A 17,958-nucleotide genomic window follows, 5' to 3' on the forward strand; every position below is an offset into this window, starting at 1 on the left:
TGTTTAATTATGTGTTTGAATTGTGTATTTTTTTAACCTTGGATAGTCATGCACAGATACAAGTTGTAATAATAAACAGATCCAGTGTGTCTCTTTCAGAGCACTGTGATCTCATCTTTAACTGGTTATGCTCTTGGTGTTAAGAGGCAGTACTTCTTAGCACTAATCAAAAATGCGTTTAAAACAACCATGTACAATAAATCCAGAAGCATGACTGCTATAGCAGAAGTGAAAAACTTTGTTAGTTAACAAAGATAACTTTTCAAAACAGACAGATTGAGTCATTAAAAAGAACATTCTAATCCACTATAACCAGTACTTTATCTGATGCAAGCAATAAGCAGCATGATGAACGCTGGCACCAGACGTTTGCCCTTCCTGGAACAGAAACATGTAAAGAAACATTAAAGCAGGAAAAACTAATTGAAGGGTACATTATAGATTCAGGGTATGTTACATCAGGATTGTAAGCATGAGTCAAGTGCAAATATCTCTAGAGCTTTATGCAAATCCTTTGCTTTGAACATGACTCAGTAGCTTGGTACAAACTGTGTTTCAGGAAATGCTGAAGCTGTCAATTATTGACATGATTTTCACAGTGGCAAGCATCCTGCTAATAGACTTTTTCCGTGGACTATTTGTCCGATACTTAAGTGATTGCTGGTGCTGGGATCTGGAAAGCAAGTTTGTAAGTACAGATTTTTATTTTAGTAAAATCATTCTGAAATATGATGAAAATTGGACAGGCTAGGTCTGTCCCTTAAGGCCCTTGAGTTCATCAGTAGTTTCTCTGGCAACAATTAGGTTATCCATATGGGCACAGCAAGCCTAAGGATATATGTACACTTCAAGATGGGGGTGTGATACTTGCACTAGTCACTGCTCAAGCTAGTGCACTAAAAATAGAACATTGCCATGGCAGCACGAGCAGCGGCAGGGGCTAGCCACTCCGAGCGTGTGCCTGTCAGAGCATGCTAGGTTAGGTACTCAGGGGGGCTAGCCACTCACACTGTCATGGCTACAGAAGAAGCTAGCTCAAGCATGTCTTCTTGAGCTGGGAATCACACCCTGAGCTCGAAGTGTAGACTTGTCCTAAGGGCATAGATTGGCTGAATTTAAACTGGAGGGCACAGAGCAAACAGTGAGATTACTTCAAGCTCGCTGCCAGCTGTGGCCAACGCACTGACTCCCACATCATTCTCATAATGAGATCATGGATCAGTCCCACAGTCAAAGATGACTAATAGATGGACCTTTTGAAAATGGAGAGAGTGGGTGGCTTCTAACTTCCTCTCCAGCTATGACAATGCCCCATGAGATATCAAGTGATGCAAGACACAATAATTATAAGCACACAGTCCTGAAAAATAAAGATCGCAGGAAGTAATGCTTGGCTAGGGAGCAGCTGTTGCCATGAAATCCTGATATACAGTCTTGTCTTTAGTAGCTAATTTAAAAAGTGGAGTGGAGTGCAATTAGCTTGAGTGTCCCAACCCCCCAAGTGCAGGTTTGACTACATGCCTGCTGCATGTCAAAGAGCGATACTTACACTGGAGATTTCAGACTGCAATCTATTCCATGAATTTATATAGGCTCATATTTTAGATAGTAGATATTAAAAATATTGAAACAAGTTATTCACCATTCATTGTATTTCTTGTAGCCGGAATATGGAGAATTCAAAATTGCAGAGAATGTGCTACATTTGGTCTACAACCAAGGAATGATTTGGTATGTAATATATATAAGCATTTTTCCTGTCCTTGGTTGGTTACCAAGATAATTTATTACCTAAACCTCAAACTCACGATATATCCAAATAGGAGTTTAGTAAGGGAGCATTGCATGATTATTAACATTTTCACACTGATACAACATGAGAGGTTATTTAGAACTACTCATATACCTTATTGTAACATAACTAAAATTGACTGGAGGCATGTTGATTACTTTGAAATTATATATTTCTTTCTAGGATGGGAGCCTTCTTTTCACCCTGCCTCCCAGCATTCAATGTTCTGAAGTTGATTGGGCTTATGTACCTGAGGAGCTGGGCTGTGTTAACATGTAACGTACCACATCAGCAGGTTTTCAGAGCTTCAAGGTTAGTTAAAATAAAGACAATATTCAATGTAAGGAGAAGAAATGTATTATCTGACTAAATGAAATGAGTAGCCTTGAATGCTGGAAATAAAAAGTAAAATTAGATTTAATATATTAACTTTGAGGCCTTCAGCAAAAATCTGTAAAGGAAAATATAGTAAGTGAAGAGAGGGAGGTAGAAAGCAGCATTGTATTGGAGAGAATTATCAAATGAAAGTGCATCACAAGGGCATAAAGGGACCTGTGTAGCTTGGGATTTGTGATTATACACAGAACCTTTCACATCTACGTCACAGGGTCAAAGTCAGTAGTGACTGTAAGTTATTACTGGATGCCTGTTGGGGTTTGAATCTGGCCCTTTAAGAGTAAATCATATGGAGTATCCAATTTATAGAGTACAGTAGATGCAGCTTATACTATCAAAAAAATGTTTTTGTTGTATAGCTTATACTGGTTTCCACAGTAAAATAAGCTACACAAGCAAAAGCATTGTTTACATCAATATAACTGTATCTACACACTAGAGCTTTTGTGGGCATAGAAACGTTGCAAAAAAAAATCATACTCCAAACTGTCATTGAATTCAACCATTTAAGTAAGTGTTTGCAAGATCGGTGCCTAGTGTTTCTTTATGTATAGGGCCCTACCAAATTCACGGTCCATTTTGATCAATTTCATGGTTATAGGTTTTTAAAAAATCGTAAATTTCATGATTTCAGCTATTTAAATCTGAAATGTCACCGGGTTGTAATTGTAGGGACCTGATCCAAAAAGGAGTTGTGGGGTGGGGGGCCACGGCGTTATTGTAGGGGGTGTTGTGGTACTGCTACCCTTACTTCTGTGTTGCTGCTGGCAGCGGTGCTGCCTTCAGAGTTGGGCAGCTGCAGAGCGGCGGCGGCTGCTGGCCGGGAGCCCAGCTCTGAAGGCAGAGCTGCCACCAGCAGCAGCGCAGAAGTAAGGATGGCCTGGTCTGGTACTGCCACCCTTCCTTCTGCGCTGCGGCTGACAGGGCTCTGCCCTTAGAGCTGGGCGTCAGGCCAACAGCCACCACTCTCCAGTCACCCAGCTCTGAAGGCAGTGCAGAAGTAAGGGTGGCAATCCTGTGACACCCCTAAAATGACTTTGCGACCCCCACTCCAATTGCCTTTTGGGTCAGGACCCACCATTTGAGAAATGCTGGTTTCCCCTGTGAAATCTGTATCGTATAGGGTAAAAGCGCACAAAAGGCCAGATTTCACAGTACATTTTTCATGGCCATGAATTTGTTAGGGCCCTATATATGTACTATGAAGTATCAACTACTGTACCTTACGTTACACAACAGTGTTACCTTTGTTACATTTTTTTCCTCAATACCTCAATTTCTTGCCAAAAGGTAAATAATTAAGGACTTTTTTTCAAGACTTTAAAACATGTCAAAAATAACATGTTCTTAAGATCTAAAAATAAATGAATACCCAAACCTTCATAAATCATTTTTAAACAGAACTTTGAAGCAACCTGAGTTTTTGCAGTGTGGATACTATAAATAGTTATCTGGATGTATAAGTGATATCTAGAGAACACAGCAAATAGAATTTTGATCATTAAGAATCTGCGCAAGGCCAGTGTGTACGGACTGCCCAGATTTATTTCCTGACCACAACGGAAAACAATATTGATGTTTCAGAAGTGCAGCTCTTGCACTTGTCAGGTTGATGTAGATTTGTATCCTGCACATTGGCTCTGGTTGTCTGTATCGTTAATACAACATGAAAAATGTTATGTTTTCTTGCAGATCTAATAACTTCTACTTGGCTATGTTGCTCTTTATGTTATTCTTGTGCATGTTACCAACTATTTTTGCTATTGCCCGATATAAACCATCTTTAAGCTGCGGTCCATTTAGGTAAGTTGTACTGAAATAATAACTGTAGTGAGTTGTTAGTTCCCTTATCTCAATAAATTAAACAGTTTTCAATGGAAATATTGCTGGATTACTGATAAATAAAAGTTAATTTGATGTCCTACTTATAATTAATATATGGTGTCCTACTTATGCCAAAAATGTCTAGTTCAGACATAAAATGGTGTTAAACTACCTGAATATATTCAATGGTATCTGACCCAAGTCTTTTAATCTATTTTATCAGCTGCAGACATTTTGTCATTATCTGCATAGTTCAGTTGTAATATGTTTGCATGATGTAATGGAATTTACTACAAGTCATATCGTCTCTGAACATCAAGAACAAAAACAACGAGGAGCTCTTGGGGCACCTTAGAGACTAACAAATTTATTTGGGCATAAGCTTTCGTGGGCTAGAACAAAGTATCTCATGTCAGACACCCTCAAACTGAGGCACCCAAAATTGGTGAACACATGGAAATTCTGGCCATATTTTAAAAATAGATTGATTCCATTCAATTTTTCCATTGATTTCAATGGGAGCTGGATTAGTCATAATGGTCTTGCATAAAAATATGTTTTATTCAATGCAATATTACTTTCAAATGATAAATGCTGACAATTTTCTTAGAGTTCAATTCAACTTTTTCCCCCTTAGTGGACAAGAGAAAATATATGATATTGTGTCTGAAACAATTAAAGCAGATTTTCCTGTATGGTTCAACACAGTGATTAATTATATCAGCAGCCCTGTAGTTGTCCTCCCTGCATTATTACTTCTATTGTAAGTATTTTACATTTCATAGTGATATTACTCTGTATCAGTACTGTATCTATCTGTAAATAGTTAAATCTTAATAGTTGGGGGAAAATATTGTGTGACAGTAATTTTATAAAACCAATTGGAAAAGTCTTGTTGAATTTATGGATTAGGGATCAGTCGGGAGTGGGAACATGCTTAAAGCATAACATCAAATGTTTAAGATAAACACTTCCTCCTTCAATTAGTTTCACTGGAGTGAGTGCTCTTAAATATTTGATGGCATGATATGGCCATTTGATTTTCAGATTCATATGAGCCAATCTATGTTAGTCTTTAATTTAAACAACAAAACCTAACACAACAGCCCTTTATGGGTCCAGCAAAGGCCAGTAGTGGTAAAGTGTTGAGACACAGTTAACAACCATTGCCAACAACGTGGAATACTGGGTTTGCTCTCCCAGTGTTCAGTAAGGTTACTTGCTGTCAAGGCTTGGCCTAATAGTAGTTCTATGAGCTTTCCAGACCTCTGTTTCTCTTTCAGGAGTGTCTCAGAAACCAATCTTCTGTTTATTATTGGTCAGTAGTTCAGTATATGACTGCACACAGGGCTTAATCTGTCATCTATAGAAGCTACTCAGTCATCCTGATTACTGACAGGATAAATTAATTATCAAGGCCTGCTCTCAAATGTTAATTTAATATAGCTTTCTGCAGTCTCTCCAGTCCTTTCCACCCCACTCCTTAAATAATCACATCTGGGAGTTGATATTTATTTTGAGCTGTTTGAAAGATACATCACTTTCACAAAATATCATTCAGCCCATATTTTCTCCTTCATGTTCATTGGATATGTTAATTTCCTATGATCAGGCCTGGAAAAAATTAACCTGGTCACTTCATTTGAGCCAGGCAGATGGGCATTTCCTAATTAATAACTCCTCCACTGTTCCCTTAAAGATCTTTTGTACCTTATCTCTGTTATTGTTTTGTTTCCTATTAGTTTCCACCTAACATCCTCGTTTGATTTAACTCTATGCAGTCAGGCAGGATAACAACAAGCAGGTAAACCGAGGTGTATATGATATTCATAAAAAAAACCCTCATGCACACATTCTCCACAGAGGGTGAGAAAGATGTTAAGAGAAATAGCCATTGCATAGCAAACACTTCACAATGTGCAGAAGCATTATATTATACTAAGTTGCATTGTGTATTGAATATGCAAACCTACTATATTTTGTATAGTGTCCTCAAAGCTGCTCCTATATTCTGCCCATCTCCACAAAAAGAACTTAGTTTTGAAAGCTAAAAGAGCAGGGGGAGGGAGTGAATGCCACAATATGTATTATTTTGTTTCTGTGTGCAGTACTCAGAATGAAGGTCTAGATTTTCAGCTAGTGTGAATCAGAGCAGATCCATCTGGTCCTAAATATGTTAAACAAGAAGGTGGGATTTTTGCACGTGAAAATAATGCATGCACAATTGGGAATGTCTGTTGAAAATTTAGTTTTTAATGTCACCTATCTGTTAAGCTGTGAAACTCCAAAGAATTAACTGCCAGGCCTTCAAAAAGCTTGTTTGTCTTTTGCATCCCTGTCCCAATGCAATGGACAAAGCTGGAGAGGAACAGAAATCATATTCCATTTCTGTGCCATGTGAGCCTTTCTGAAAGAACATTGCTAGGAATGTTTCAGATGTGATTCACAGATAGCCCTGTGTTCCTCTCTTCTAGCATGCTAATTTATTACCTGCAGAGTATTGCAAGGTCATTAAAATTCACCAACAGGCAACTGAGGATGCAGATCCAAAGTGTAAGTACTGATTGAAAACATTTATTACACGCTTCTTGGTGGCTTTTCACAAAGCACTAATCTTAACTAAAATTCTAAAGTTGATTTAAGTGTTTTGTATCATAAAACTAATCCTGTATTCATACCTCTTATTTGCTAACTTGTTTGCCTTCTAACATCCAAACTATTAGTTAATCATCCATATATTTATATTTTTTTAGGAAAGAACCGAAGACAAGAAAAAGGTGGTTCACATAGCAGTAGGTAAGTTGGGAGCTTTTATAAATACATCTGTAAATAAAGCATTTGGCCATTTTTATCTCTTGTATGCACAGTAAGTACAAATAAAAAATATATTGGGTGCAGTATAAACCTGCTACTTCTAGTGTCAGTTTTAGCATAAGCCTAGCATTCACTGTAATTGTTTTTATCCTATGAGGTGATTATGCGATGAGGAAATTATTATACATTTTACAACTGATAATAAGTGAAATGTGGATCTCTCTAAAGACCTTCTAAAGGCTTTAGGTTGCCTAATCAAATTAAAAGCATGGGGCCAGATTCTGCTCTCATTCATACTAGTGTCAATCTGTAGTAACTCATTGGCTTCAACGGAATTTCTGTGGATTGACATTGATGTAATGAGAGCAGAATCTGGCCTATATAGTGTAAACTAGTTTGAATTATTAGCAATAGACTAGCAAAAGAATTTAAATCTAGATGGAATGTTCAGTTTCACCTTTATCTACTAATTACTGTGTAACAATGCTGGTAGCGTTCAAACTTATACATTCATGAAACCCCTCATTCAAAAATAAACGTTTCTTACTGGGCCAAATCCAACAGACACATTAAATGGTGGTATATGTTATTTGTTGGGTCAAGAAGTAGGAATGTAGTATGCAGCAATAGTATACTATTTGTAATAGAGAATATAGTATACAGTAATATTTTACAATTGGTAGTATACAGTAAATTAGACCAGTATGGTTTGGGGGGGCTCAAATTCAGCTCTTGGCATTGGTGGGTGCAAATGCCACTGAAGTCGATGGAAGCTTCGCCCACTTACATTAGAGTTTAATTTGGCCCAGCTGCTGTTAGTAATGGTGGAACATAAGCTCAACTGATGCTCTTGGGAAGAGAAGGCCTTATCTTTATATCCTCCAGTTGGTTTCTTTTCCTATAATCCTCATTTCATGGATTTGGTGTGTAAATTACACTAATTTTGCATACGTACTAAATGCCAAATCAGTGCAATTTACAATACTTTTGCCACTTGCAACAATTTTCTGATCAACAAGCACCTGACATGCATTGGGCACCATCTATCCAGCTGGGTTCTTATACTGACTCCGATCACCACACCATCGCGGTGCTCAGTGCTTGTCTCCACTGAATTTGCCCAGAGGATTCTATGGGAACGCCATCCATTTACTGCAGGCTGAAGTTGAACCAATTTGTTTTCCTTCTTAAAGGTCTGACAGCTCAAGTTACAATCACTCTCTGCTTTTTCTAGCCAGAATCCAGAATTTAGAGGGAAATGACAAAAGACCAGAGCAGGAGAATGACCTCACCAGTCAGGAGTCCTCAGCTCGGTCATCAACACCCCGAAAGAATGGCAGCGTCTTGAATTTTGAATCTCCAATGACCAAAGGCAGCAGAATACAAACAATCTCACAATCTGTACCACAAGCTGATATTTCTAGGCCAGTGAATATAACTCCAACCCCCTTAATACCAACTCCCACTGTTCCTAGCATACAGAGGCGTAGAATTGAGCAGGTTGCAAACAGGTGAGGCTGTCTCCTAGTTCTGAAATGAAATGTATTTCAATATGTCCATGAAATACTTGTTTTTATTTACAAAATCTGTGTAACCAAATTAACTCTGTCACGAACAAAACATTGGCAGAATAGTTTTTAAAAACAGTTTTGCTCACAGGCACTTGGCTACTATGGAATGGTAGCAATCACCTTTGATTGTTAGAGTGGATTATAGTACTTTTGTGCGGATATAGTTTATAAAGTTCCTAAACTTGTTTAAAGTAAAGATAAAACCCTCCAAATTACACTACATTAAAAAGCAATTCAAATAGCATATTCTTTTCATGAAATTGACAAATATAGTAAAGGTGAAGCAATATGTCAGAGGATTCTCTAAGCCTTAATGAAAATTAATTGTTACATATTTTGGATGGCTTTGTGATTAAGGCATTTGCTTGTTGCTTAGGATGTCTGAGCTGGATTTCTTGCTCTGCCACAATTTTCTTCTGTGACCTTGGGCAAGTCACTTAAGGCCAGATTATGAATGAAACTCACAGTGTAGATCACTTGCTCACATGAGTAGCCTATTTGACTCCAGTAGGACTTGTGTAAGTAAGGGATTCACAATCTGTCCCCAAACCTCTGTGCCTTAGTTTCTGCAGCTATTTAAAAAATTGATTATTTACCTTCACTGCAAGACTATTTTGGGGATAAATATGTTACTTCCTTTTTTTAAAGGTACTCAAGTGTTGTACATGGAAGTGCAAGTGAGCTCTGTAAAACAAAGCCCTACACTCCTGTGACTTTCAAAAAGCGTGTTGAAGATGTTCATTCTGAGCCTCTTTTTAGGAAAGGTATCCAACAAGTAAATCCAGATACTCTTGGGGCAGGAGCTCCAGCTTTTGAGGGACGCAAAGTGCCCACCACACGGTATTTTATTGTTAACGAACATGAATCCCGCAAAAAGCTTCTCCGTTCCACTTCCCGGCTCCCAAGGCATTTCAGAATGGAGGAGTCAGGCGACATAGTTGAATTATATCCAAGGAACGTCAGAAGATATGTGGTTCGAACACCACACAGGACATACTTCCCTCACTTCAGTGAAGAGGAAGAGGAGGAGGAGGAGGAATTAAGGAGAGACTTGATAAGCAGATCCTACCGTCCACGCTCACTCTCAGATCTTCGCCCAGCTCCCCGATTTTACATTGGTGAACGTGTGGACAGTCAAATCCTTACTGGCAAGAATCTAGCTAAACTGCACTACAAATCCTGGGACGATGGCTTTGAGCTAGAACGAGAGAGGCACCCACATTCCCACAAAAAGTCACACATGAAACATGTGGATGTCGATCAGCACTATCCAGAGCATCAAGTGAAACCTAAATCCAAGCATAAACTTGAACAATCTCTAACAGAGTCGGATTCCATTTCCATTGGATCCAGCAGTGATCAGCAAACCAGCAGCAATGACCAATACATCCAAGTCATTCATAATAAGGAGAAATACCTGAAATCTGGGGCAAAGCTTACCAGAAAGAAATCAAAGACCAGCATTGACCTAAACATGTCTGAATCTAATGAACTGATATGTTCAAATGTCTAGGAAAATGCTCCCTTTGTTTTGTGTTATGAACATATGTATTTGTGGAGACCTTTTGGCTGCCATTTGAACCACAGAGAACCGTTGAAATATAGTCTTCTGAACAACAGTATATGCAACTGCTTGATGTGGAGAAAGCAGTATTTAGCTTTCTGTTTAATTTTAATTGTACCCAAGTACAGTACGCATCACAGATGCATTACAAAAATCTGGAGAGAGAAGTATTTCTGCATTATTGCTCATTACTATACAGTAAAAATAAAATATGTACATGGGGCTCCAGGAATAATTAAACCCATGCAAAAGTATGTCAGGGAGGTTTATTTTACCTTCTTCAAGCTCTCAAATATGTGCATAATTTTCCCAGTCCCAACTGAAAATGCCATAGTTTGAAGAGGTCTGTGTTATCCTAGGAAAAGGATATCCAGCCCATCTCTCTGAAAATAAAGGCTTCTTGCTTACAGTACATTTTATAGTTGTGTGTCAGTCTAGCAGAAAGCTATGTTGTAGCTGGAACAGAAGGTATGGGCTTGATTCAGAGGTTACTGGGTGAGGTTCCATGGCTTGCTTTATGCGCGCCCGTGCTCTCTCTCTCTCACACACCCACCCACCCCCATCCCTCCCTCTCACACACCCTCTCTTCCTCTCTCTCTGTCACACACACAACCTCTCTCCCTCTCCCTCACACACCCTCCATTCCTCTCACACCTTCCCTCCTTCCCCCCCACATACACACCCTCTTTTCCTCTCCCTCCCTCTCTCTCTCTCTCTCACACACACACTCTCTCTCTCACACCCCCTCTCTTCCCTCCCTCCCTCCCTCCCTCACACCCACCCCTCTCTCTCTCACACCCCCTCTCTTCCCTCCCTCACACCCACCCCTCTCTCACACACCCCCTCTCTTCCTCTCCCTCCCTCACACACACCCCTCTCTCACACACCCCCTCTCTTCCTCTCCCTCCCTCACACACACCCCTCTCTCACACACCCCCTCTCTTCCTCTCCCTCCCTCCCTCACACCCACCCCTCTCTCACACACCCCCTCTCTTCCTCTCCCTCTCTCACACACCCCCTCTCTTCCTCTCCCTCCCTCACACCCACCCCTCTCTCACACACCCCCTCTCTTCCTCTCCCTCCCTCACACCCACCCCTCTCTCACACACCCCCTCTCTTCCTCTCCCTCCCTCACACCCACCCTCTTTTCCTCTCTCTCTCCCTCCCTCCCACACCCCGCCCCTTCCTCTCACACCCGCCCGCCCCGCCCCTCCCTCTCAGCCCCGGCCAGCTCGGGAAGAGGGGGTAGGGCGCGCTGCTGGGGGCGGGCCGAGCGGGTGGAGCAGCCCCCAGGGACCGAGCCGCGTCGCGCCCGCCACGCTGGGGCGCTGCTCACCCCCCGCCGCCGGGAGCAGAGGCTGGCGCTGGCGGCCTGGGGAGGCCCGCCCAGGAGCCCCGGCGCCCCTCCCCCAAAGGCACGGGCAGCGCCATCAGGTGAGTGGGAGGCGCTGGGCTCGGCCCAGGCTGGCAGCGCCTATCGGCGAGAGCCCGGCCCCCCGTGGGCGGGGGCTCCTCCGGCCGGCCCGGCGCTCGCCATGGCTTACCAGGAGCGGGTCCGCTCGCTGGCGGACACCGTGCAGCTCTACCGGAGGGACCCGAGTGGCTGGCAGAGCTGTAAGCGCACGGTGAGCAGGCAGGGCCCGGGCTCCGGAGCGAGTCCACTGGGGACGTGGCAGCTCGGCCGCCCCGCTTCCATTTCTGCCTCCGGTTCCCGTTCCTCCCTCGGGGCAGGGCAAAACCGGTCACTGGTTCATCTGGGCGCTGCCGCAGGAGGGTGTTGGATCCCCTGGGGGAGCGTTCAAACCGTGGCCGGCCCTGCGGGGTTCTGGGTCCCGCTGCTGCTCTCTCTCTGGTCTTCCTGGATGCCCATCACCCTCGTGTCTGGGCGCCAATGACAAACAAGAGTCGGTGGCCGGGGGACTTAGTAGGAGGCGCTCAGCGCCCTGCAGACTAAGGCCGGAAGTTATTTCCCAGATTTGTGACTCTCCTGGCAAAGTATTGGCAGCTAACAATGATCAGGACTTTGTTGTGACAGTTCAGACCTTTATACAATTCTGCTAACAGTTAGCTCTGAGGTAGGATTTGTAATTAAAATCCTAGGAAGTTATTTTATTTGCCAGCCCTTTAGATGGGTCAGTAATCACTGACAAAGAAAACTAGCTAGCACAGTTGCCAACTTTCACGCGATAAATAAGCACCCCGACTTTCACAATATGCCAAAAATCAAGCTAATCCCATTTCAAAACAAGCAAATCCCTAAGAACCCCAACACTCTACGTGACTAGATTCCCCCCAGCATGCAGTCTGGGAGTGTGGTGGGCCCGCTGTGCACCCCTGCTTCCCCACCCCCTCACCCTGCCCCTGCTGCCAGGAGCCAATCAAAAAAAAAAGGAACAAGTTGCAACAAGCTACAAGCAAAACAATCTATAAACCAAAAACTAGCCAACAAACAACTCACAAGACAATTAAACCAAAAATAAGCCCAATTTCTGTTTTTTTTTTCCATGGGTTTGGCATGTCGACTAGCTAGCTGTGGCAAAGAGATTAGCCTGTTAATTGCTACATGAAGTCTGAAGGCTGTCTTCACTTATTTCACTTTTGATAGAATGAAGTTTCAATTTATTGGAGACCATCAACTGAGTTTTCTGGCAACATGTAAGTAAGGTATTCAAAAATTACAGGGGTGAGGGCGGTGTCTGTCTGTGTGTGAGTGAATAACTCTTGCCTGTTGGGGTAAAGGAGCAGGAGAAAAATGCAAAGTTAATTTTAGTTTCATGCTTGTTTTCTTACAGATACAAAGGAGATGGAATAGTCTCTGCAAGTCCTGAGGCTGTCTGGGAGTGCTTAAAACCAGAAGCTGGTGGACTTAGAACAAAATGGGACCAAAATGTGAAGGACTTTGAGCTGATTGAAACTATTAGTGATGTAAGTTCCATGAAAATGTTACAGAGCATTGTGGTTAAATTCCCATCACATCACATAACTCCAGAGTTATATTGTTTTATCATGCTTACTCTCATAAGTGTTCATTCATAATATTTTAAACAATAGTTATTGGTAAAAGAAGGTAAACTTAAAAAAATAAAATATACACATCTGTGTTTAACTAATGAAGAGGTTTCTCACCACCCAACAAATGCAAAGTCATTTATATATTTAACTCTGAGCTTGGAGTTTAAGGCATTTTGCCACCACAACACATACTGCATTGAACTCATCCTGCCTTTCTTCAGTACCTAAGCACACCAACATGAGTGCAGGGAACATTCAATTGAATTTCAGAGCCTTTCATTTTTATCAGCTTGTGAGAATCTTCACGTTATTTAGAATTAAATACAAAAAGATACATTTGTAAACTACTTATGAGAGAGTCTTCCATTCTGTATGTACAGACTTGTCCAGCTTATATAACATTCACCATTGTGGTGGAGCAGATGTTTAGATACAAGGGAACTGTGTTAAATTTCCTGTGGGATAATAGGTCTATACACCAAGTTTGATGCAACAAAGTTATTATCTCCCTGAAATTGGAGTTTGTAAATTACTACATCTATGAGTATATCTGTGGGTGACTCTCTGCTTAAAGAGCATTGTGTTGCTTGTTCTTATGGCATTGGATCCACCTCGCATCACTGCATTGTCCCATAAAAATGCCCTTGAGTCAAGACTTAGTGGATACATTTATTCACGCTGAATAGTAAGTTATTCTACAAATTTGTGTAATTGAAATAAATGGCACTGCTTGTCAAGTAAGCATGATAACAGATATCGCAATCTCTCACTTATTATGTTAGAAGCACATCACTGCATTTATATGTACATATACAGTGTGATTTAATGCTGTTTGTATTTTGTAGACTATCTCTATATGCAGAACTATTACCCCATCAGCCTTCATGAAGATTATTTCTCCAAGAGATTTTGTAGATGTGGTGCTAATTAAGCAGTATGAAGACGGGACTATAGCATCTGCTGGTAAAATAGTTAAATTTCCAATCCATTTATATTATTATTGTATTGTATTATATTTTATATTAACAGTAAGTTAGTGAATATAACTGAAAATCTTCCAGGATATATTCTTTTTGTTTTTCAAAATATATATGTTTGTTAGATATACAATAAAAATCTTGGTCAGAAGATGCTTAGTCAGTAGTTATTAGCTTATATTAGTGCTTAATTACATCATTATCGCCATATAGAATATCAGCAATATTTACACTCTTCAGTCAGTGATTATACCGTTTGCTTATTGTTCTTTTTCATAGCGTTCTTCTGGGAAGGAATAGATATTTCAGTTAGTATTCAGCTGTGTAAATTTTTTAGAGCTTGTAGAAGTGCCTAAGAAAGTTCCTTTGGAGGCATTGCCTCTGATCACTTCATAAGATGTACTGAAAGCTGTTAAGTTTTGCTTAACTAAAACCAGTGAAGAGATGTGCCCATAGGGTACCCCACTAGTGATTAGTTTTCCTGCAGAGAGCAACTATTTCAAGCTGCTGGTACTATGTGCATATATTCCTCTTTCTTTTCTCACATTCATTTACATCTTTCATTAAGTCGTAAGTCAAGAGTCTCAGTGCTCCACAATGCCTCTTTGGATCACCAGGCAGGAATCCCTCTCGCGCGCGCTCTCTATAGATAGATAGGGCAGTGAGCCTAGGCCTTCTCAAAAGACCAAGAGAGGATCATCTTTGTGAAATGCGTTTATCTTTACTTTTAGATTAGAGTGCAAGCAACTCAAGTTACTATTAAAACACTGTGGTGCCATAATACTGTACAAGCCCAGTAAATGTCTTGAAGTGCCTTGATGTACAGTCCATACCAGCAGAAATCATTCCTATAATGCATGCAGTACTTTGATTTATAGATTTGATGACCAGAAAGGAATATTATGATCACCATGCATAACACAGGCCAAAGAACCTCAACCTCAAGAATCTTTGATTAGCTTTCATCGTAAATGCTTGTCAGCTGGCGGTGTTTACTGTGGTAGAAAACTTTTACTGTTAGTGATTTTTTTTCTTATAGCAACCAATGTGGAACATCCACTCAGTCCTCCCCAACCCACATACGTTAGAGGGTTTAATTATCCCTGTGGCTGTTTCTGTATACCTGTTCCAGGGTAAGAAGTCTATTTGAATATTACATATGCTGTACTTGAAAGTCCTATCCATAGCTATCGTGTGTGTGTTAATGTGCACCATTCAACAGAGAACCCTCTGCCAGTTACTGGTTTATATCTGGTTGTGGCTGGGTAGACATTGTCATTTAAACTTAGTGATGTTCAGTGCCCTACATGAAATGAGTTAGTCTCTTTTTTCCATTTCCTAGCGGACATCTGTTAACATTACAGAAACTATCATCACAGTGGGTATCCTCATTGGCATTCTCAGCTGAGAAGCCAAGGATTAAGAATCTGGCCCAGTAGAACAAATAAACATGTGCTTAACTTTAGGTATATGGGTAGTCCCACTGACTTCAATGAGGCAATTTCACTGACTTAAAGTTCAGCACATACTTAAGTGCTCTGCTGAATCAGCCTAAATTAACTGGGAAATTTACTATCCTTTCCTTGTAGGGGTAGGTAAAGGCAAATTGATGGGAGAGTAATTGGGACGTTTGCTTTGTGCCCATTCTATGGAACAGGCATAGAAATATTTGTCCACAGATAACATGTAACTGAAATATAAGAAATCTTATAAAGTTTTACACTTCTGTTTGTAAGATGACTTGCACTGATGTGTTCTTTTTCCAGGGTACCAGACAAGACCCAAGTTCTCACTTTCTTTCAGACTGATCTTGGTGGCTATCTTCCCCAGACTGTAGTGGACTCATTCTTTCCGAGCAGCATGGCTGGATTTTACAGCAATCTGTCCAAAGCGGTAAAGACAGTGAAAACTCGACCGGCATTTTCTCAAAGGAAATACGAGTCTCGTTGCTGAAACTTAGAAGGGAGGGTTAGAAAAGCTAGGATTGGTGGCATTACAGATTAGATTAAGATAAAAATGGAAGAAACGATGGGATCAGAAACCGACCTACAATGCCTTTCTAACAATATAGATAGGTAGGAAAGTTGAAGTGGGAACAGTTCCTTGTGTCAAAGTCCATTTTTAATATAGGATTTATAATTTTTGTACCTGCTTTTCTGTTTAAAAATGCACTACCTTGTGATACTGTATTTTTGTAACTATTAAAATAAGTGACATTATTCCAGCAGTATTCCAGAGGAAATTCTGCTGCCCCCTCCTGGAGGAGAAGCCACACTTCAGGCCTGTTTATGATCATACTTCATCTGTGTAAACCAGGTTACTCCTGAGGGAATTCTGCCCCAAAAATTTAAAATTCTGCGCTAAAAAATTTCTGCACACAATATTTTAAAATTCTGCAAGTTTTATTTGTCAGACAAATGTGGAGGCTCCAGCATGGCAGTGGGGAGCACAGGTCACTTGCTGCCCAGCCTCCCTCCCCACTCCCAGGACACTGACTCGTGGTGAGGTTGCACCCAATCCTGACACAGCACCAGGGCAGGGCCGGCCTCAGAAACACCCCAGGGCCCTGATCCTCTGTGCCAGATGTACCAGGTGTGGGGCAAGCAGGCTCAACCAGGCAGGATCCAAGTGTGGAGGGGCTCGGTGTGGGGTGAGAGGGTTCTGTATTGAACAATCTGGATGCACAGAGGCTCTTTGGAGGGGCGGTTCCAGGTGCAGGTGGTTGGGGCTCAGCAGCGGGTCTGGGTGTGGGGGACTCAGTGGGGGGGGAGTCTGGGTGCTGGAGGAGTGGGGCTTGGGGATCCAGGTACAGCTAGCTGGGGTTCAGTGGGGTGGAGGTCAGTGTGGGGGGGCTCGTCAGGGGATGCAGTTGCAGGGGGTGGTCTGGGTGCAGAGGTGGGGGTCTGGGTGCAGGGGTTTAGATTTAGCGGGGTGAGGTTCAGGTATGGAGGGCTCTGGGGCATCTGGGTGTACGGGGTGAGGCTTGGGGGGGTCTGAGTATGGGGGGTTCAATACAGGGGGTTGGGCGGACAGGGGAGCAGCTCCCCGTACAGCGACCCCTCCCCTGTGGCTGAGGAGCGATGCTGGCAGGAAGCAGGAGAGGATGCTGAGCTTCCTACAGCCAGGGAAGGTTTCTGGGGGTGGGTCTAGCAGCTGATCCCAGGTCAGGGTAAGAGCCACTATAGTGATTTACCTCTCCACGAACTGCTCCAGGTGCCTGAAATGATGTGCCTGCGCTGCTAGGGAAGGGTGCGTGACCACTCTTGCAGCTTCCCTTTGCTTCCCTGTCAGAAAATCATTTTTCTGCGGGGAAGCAAAGAAATCTGCGGGGGACATGAATTGTGCACAGTGGTGCAGAATTCTCCCAGGAGTAAAACCAGGAGCAGCTCTGCTGAAGTCAATATAGTTCCATCAGTATAAGTGAGATCCGAGGGAGCCCTGTTATATCTCAGATTCTACCTAATGACCCATATGAAACAATGTTCCTTTCTGAAGGGGGAGAGCTAGCTCCTTTGCTGCTGACATCAATATAGTTTGAGATATTACATTGGGACCAACCCCAAAAATGGGATAGACCACAATGAATTGGGTAGGTGAGAACCTATGGACCCACTCATTCTAGACTATAAGGGCCTGATTCAGCATGCACTGAAGTTCGACTGAGTTCAGTGCTAATGTTAAGCATATACTTAAGTGTTTTGCTGAATCAGGGCCTAATATCCTCAACCAATTCACAGATCCCTGGGCCTTGTCCTCTCCCATCATCCCCTTTCTACCAAAAAATTCTGATTTACAAAATGTCATAAATCAAACTGCACTGACATAATGGCAATAAATAAAGAGATGTATTTAAGTACTTTACTTGTCATTTTTCTAACTGCATTAGAAATGATCATGCATTTGAACAATTTTCCAATATGTTGTTGACAGTGTTGTGAACTTGTGAATCGTCCTTTCTGTAAAGTATTGTGGACTAATCTTGACTGACTTGTTCATAAAAGTAAGACA

General features: G+C 41.8%; 2 protein-coding genes across 2 annotated transcripts in view; both read left to right on the plus strand.

Annotated features, from left to right (window-relative positions):
• The window catches only part of TMC3 (transmembrane channel like 3), a 31,752-nt gene extending 21,000 nt beyond the window's left edge, over nucleotides 1-10,752 (plus strand). The window contains exons 14-22 of the mRNA XM_073304086.1: nucleotides 560-688; nucleotides 1,664-1,731; nucleotides 1,976-2,104; nucleotides 3,881-3,991; nucleotides 4,650-4,775; nucleotides 6,487-6,565; nucleotides 6,766-6,808; nucleotides 8,061-8,337; nucleotides 9,046-10,752. Of these exons, the coding sequence (XP_073160187.1) occupies nucleotides 560-688; nucleotides 1,664-1,731; nucleotides 1,976-2,104; nucleotides 3,881-3,991; nucleotides 4,650-4,775; nucleotides 6,487-6,565; nucleotides 6,766-6,808; nucleotides 8,061-8,337; nucleotides 9,046-9,910 (1,827 nt within the window). The 3' untranslated portion in view covers nucleotides 9,911-10,752. The remainder of the gene's footprint in view (nucleotides 1-559; nucleotides 689-1,663; nucleotides 1,732-1,975; nucleotides 2,105-3,880; nucleotides 3,992-4,649; nucleotides 4,776-6,486; nucleotides 6,566-6,765; nucleotides 6,809-8,060; nucleotides 8,338-9,045) is intronic.
• Nucleotides 10,753-11,407: 655 nt separating this feature from the next.
• On the plus strand, nucleotides 11,408-16,698 carry STARD5 (StAR related lipid transfer domain containing 5). Its single transcript, XM_073304087.1, has 6 exons — nucleotides 11,408-11,586; nucleotides 12,567-12,616; nucleotides 12,754-12,886; nucleotides 13,819-13,936; nucleotides 14,990-15,083; nucleotides 15,717-16,698. Exons 1-6 carry the CDS (start codon nucleotides 11,497-11,499, stop codon nucleotides 15,901-15,903), a joined length of 672 nt encoding a protein of 223 aa, XP_073160188.1. The 5' UTR covers nucleotides 11,408-11,496; the 3' UTR covers nucleotides 15,904-16,698.
• The last annotated feature ends 1,260 nt before the right edge of the window (nucleotides 16,699-17,958 follow it).

This window comes from Lepidochelys kempii, chromosome 10 (genome assembly GCF_965140265.1).
Source record: "Lepidochelys kempii isolate rLepKem1 chromosome 10, rLepKem1.hap2, whole genome shotgun sequence".
NCBI classification, from domain to species: Eukaryota; Metazoa; Chordata; order Testudines; family Cheloniidae; genus Lepidochelys; species Lepidochelys kempii.

Excerpts from the sequence above, each read along its gene's own strand:
- STARD5 (XM_073304087.1), top strand. The coding sequence starts at position 11,497 with ATGGCTTACCAGGAGCGGGTCCGCTCGCTGGCGGACACCGTGCAGCTC. Across the intron at positions 11,587-12,566 it reads GGCAGAGCTGTAAGCGCACG|AATGAAGTTTCAATTTATTG; the intron begins GTGAGCAGGCAG and ends CACTTTTGATAG. Across the intron at positions 12,617-12,753 it reads ACTGAGTTTTCTGGCAACAT|ATACAAAGGAGATGGAATAG; the intron begins GTAAGTAAGGTA and ends GTTTTCTTACAG.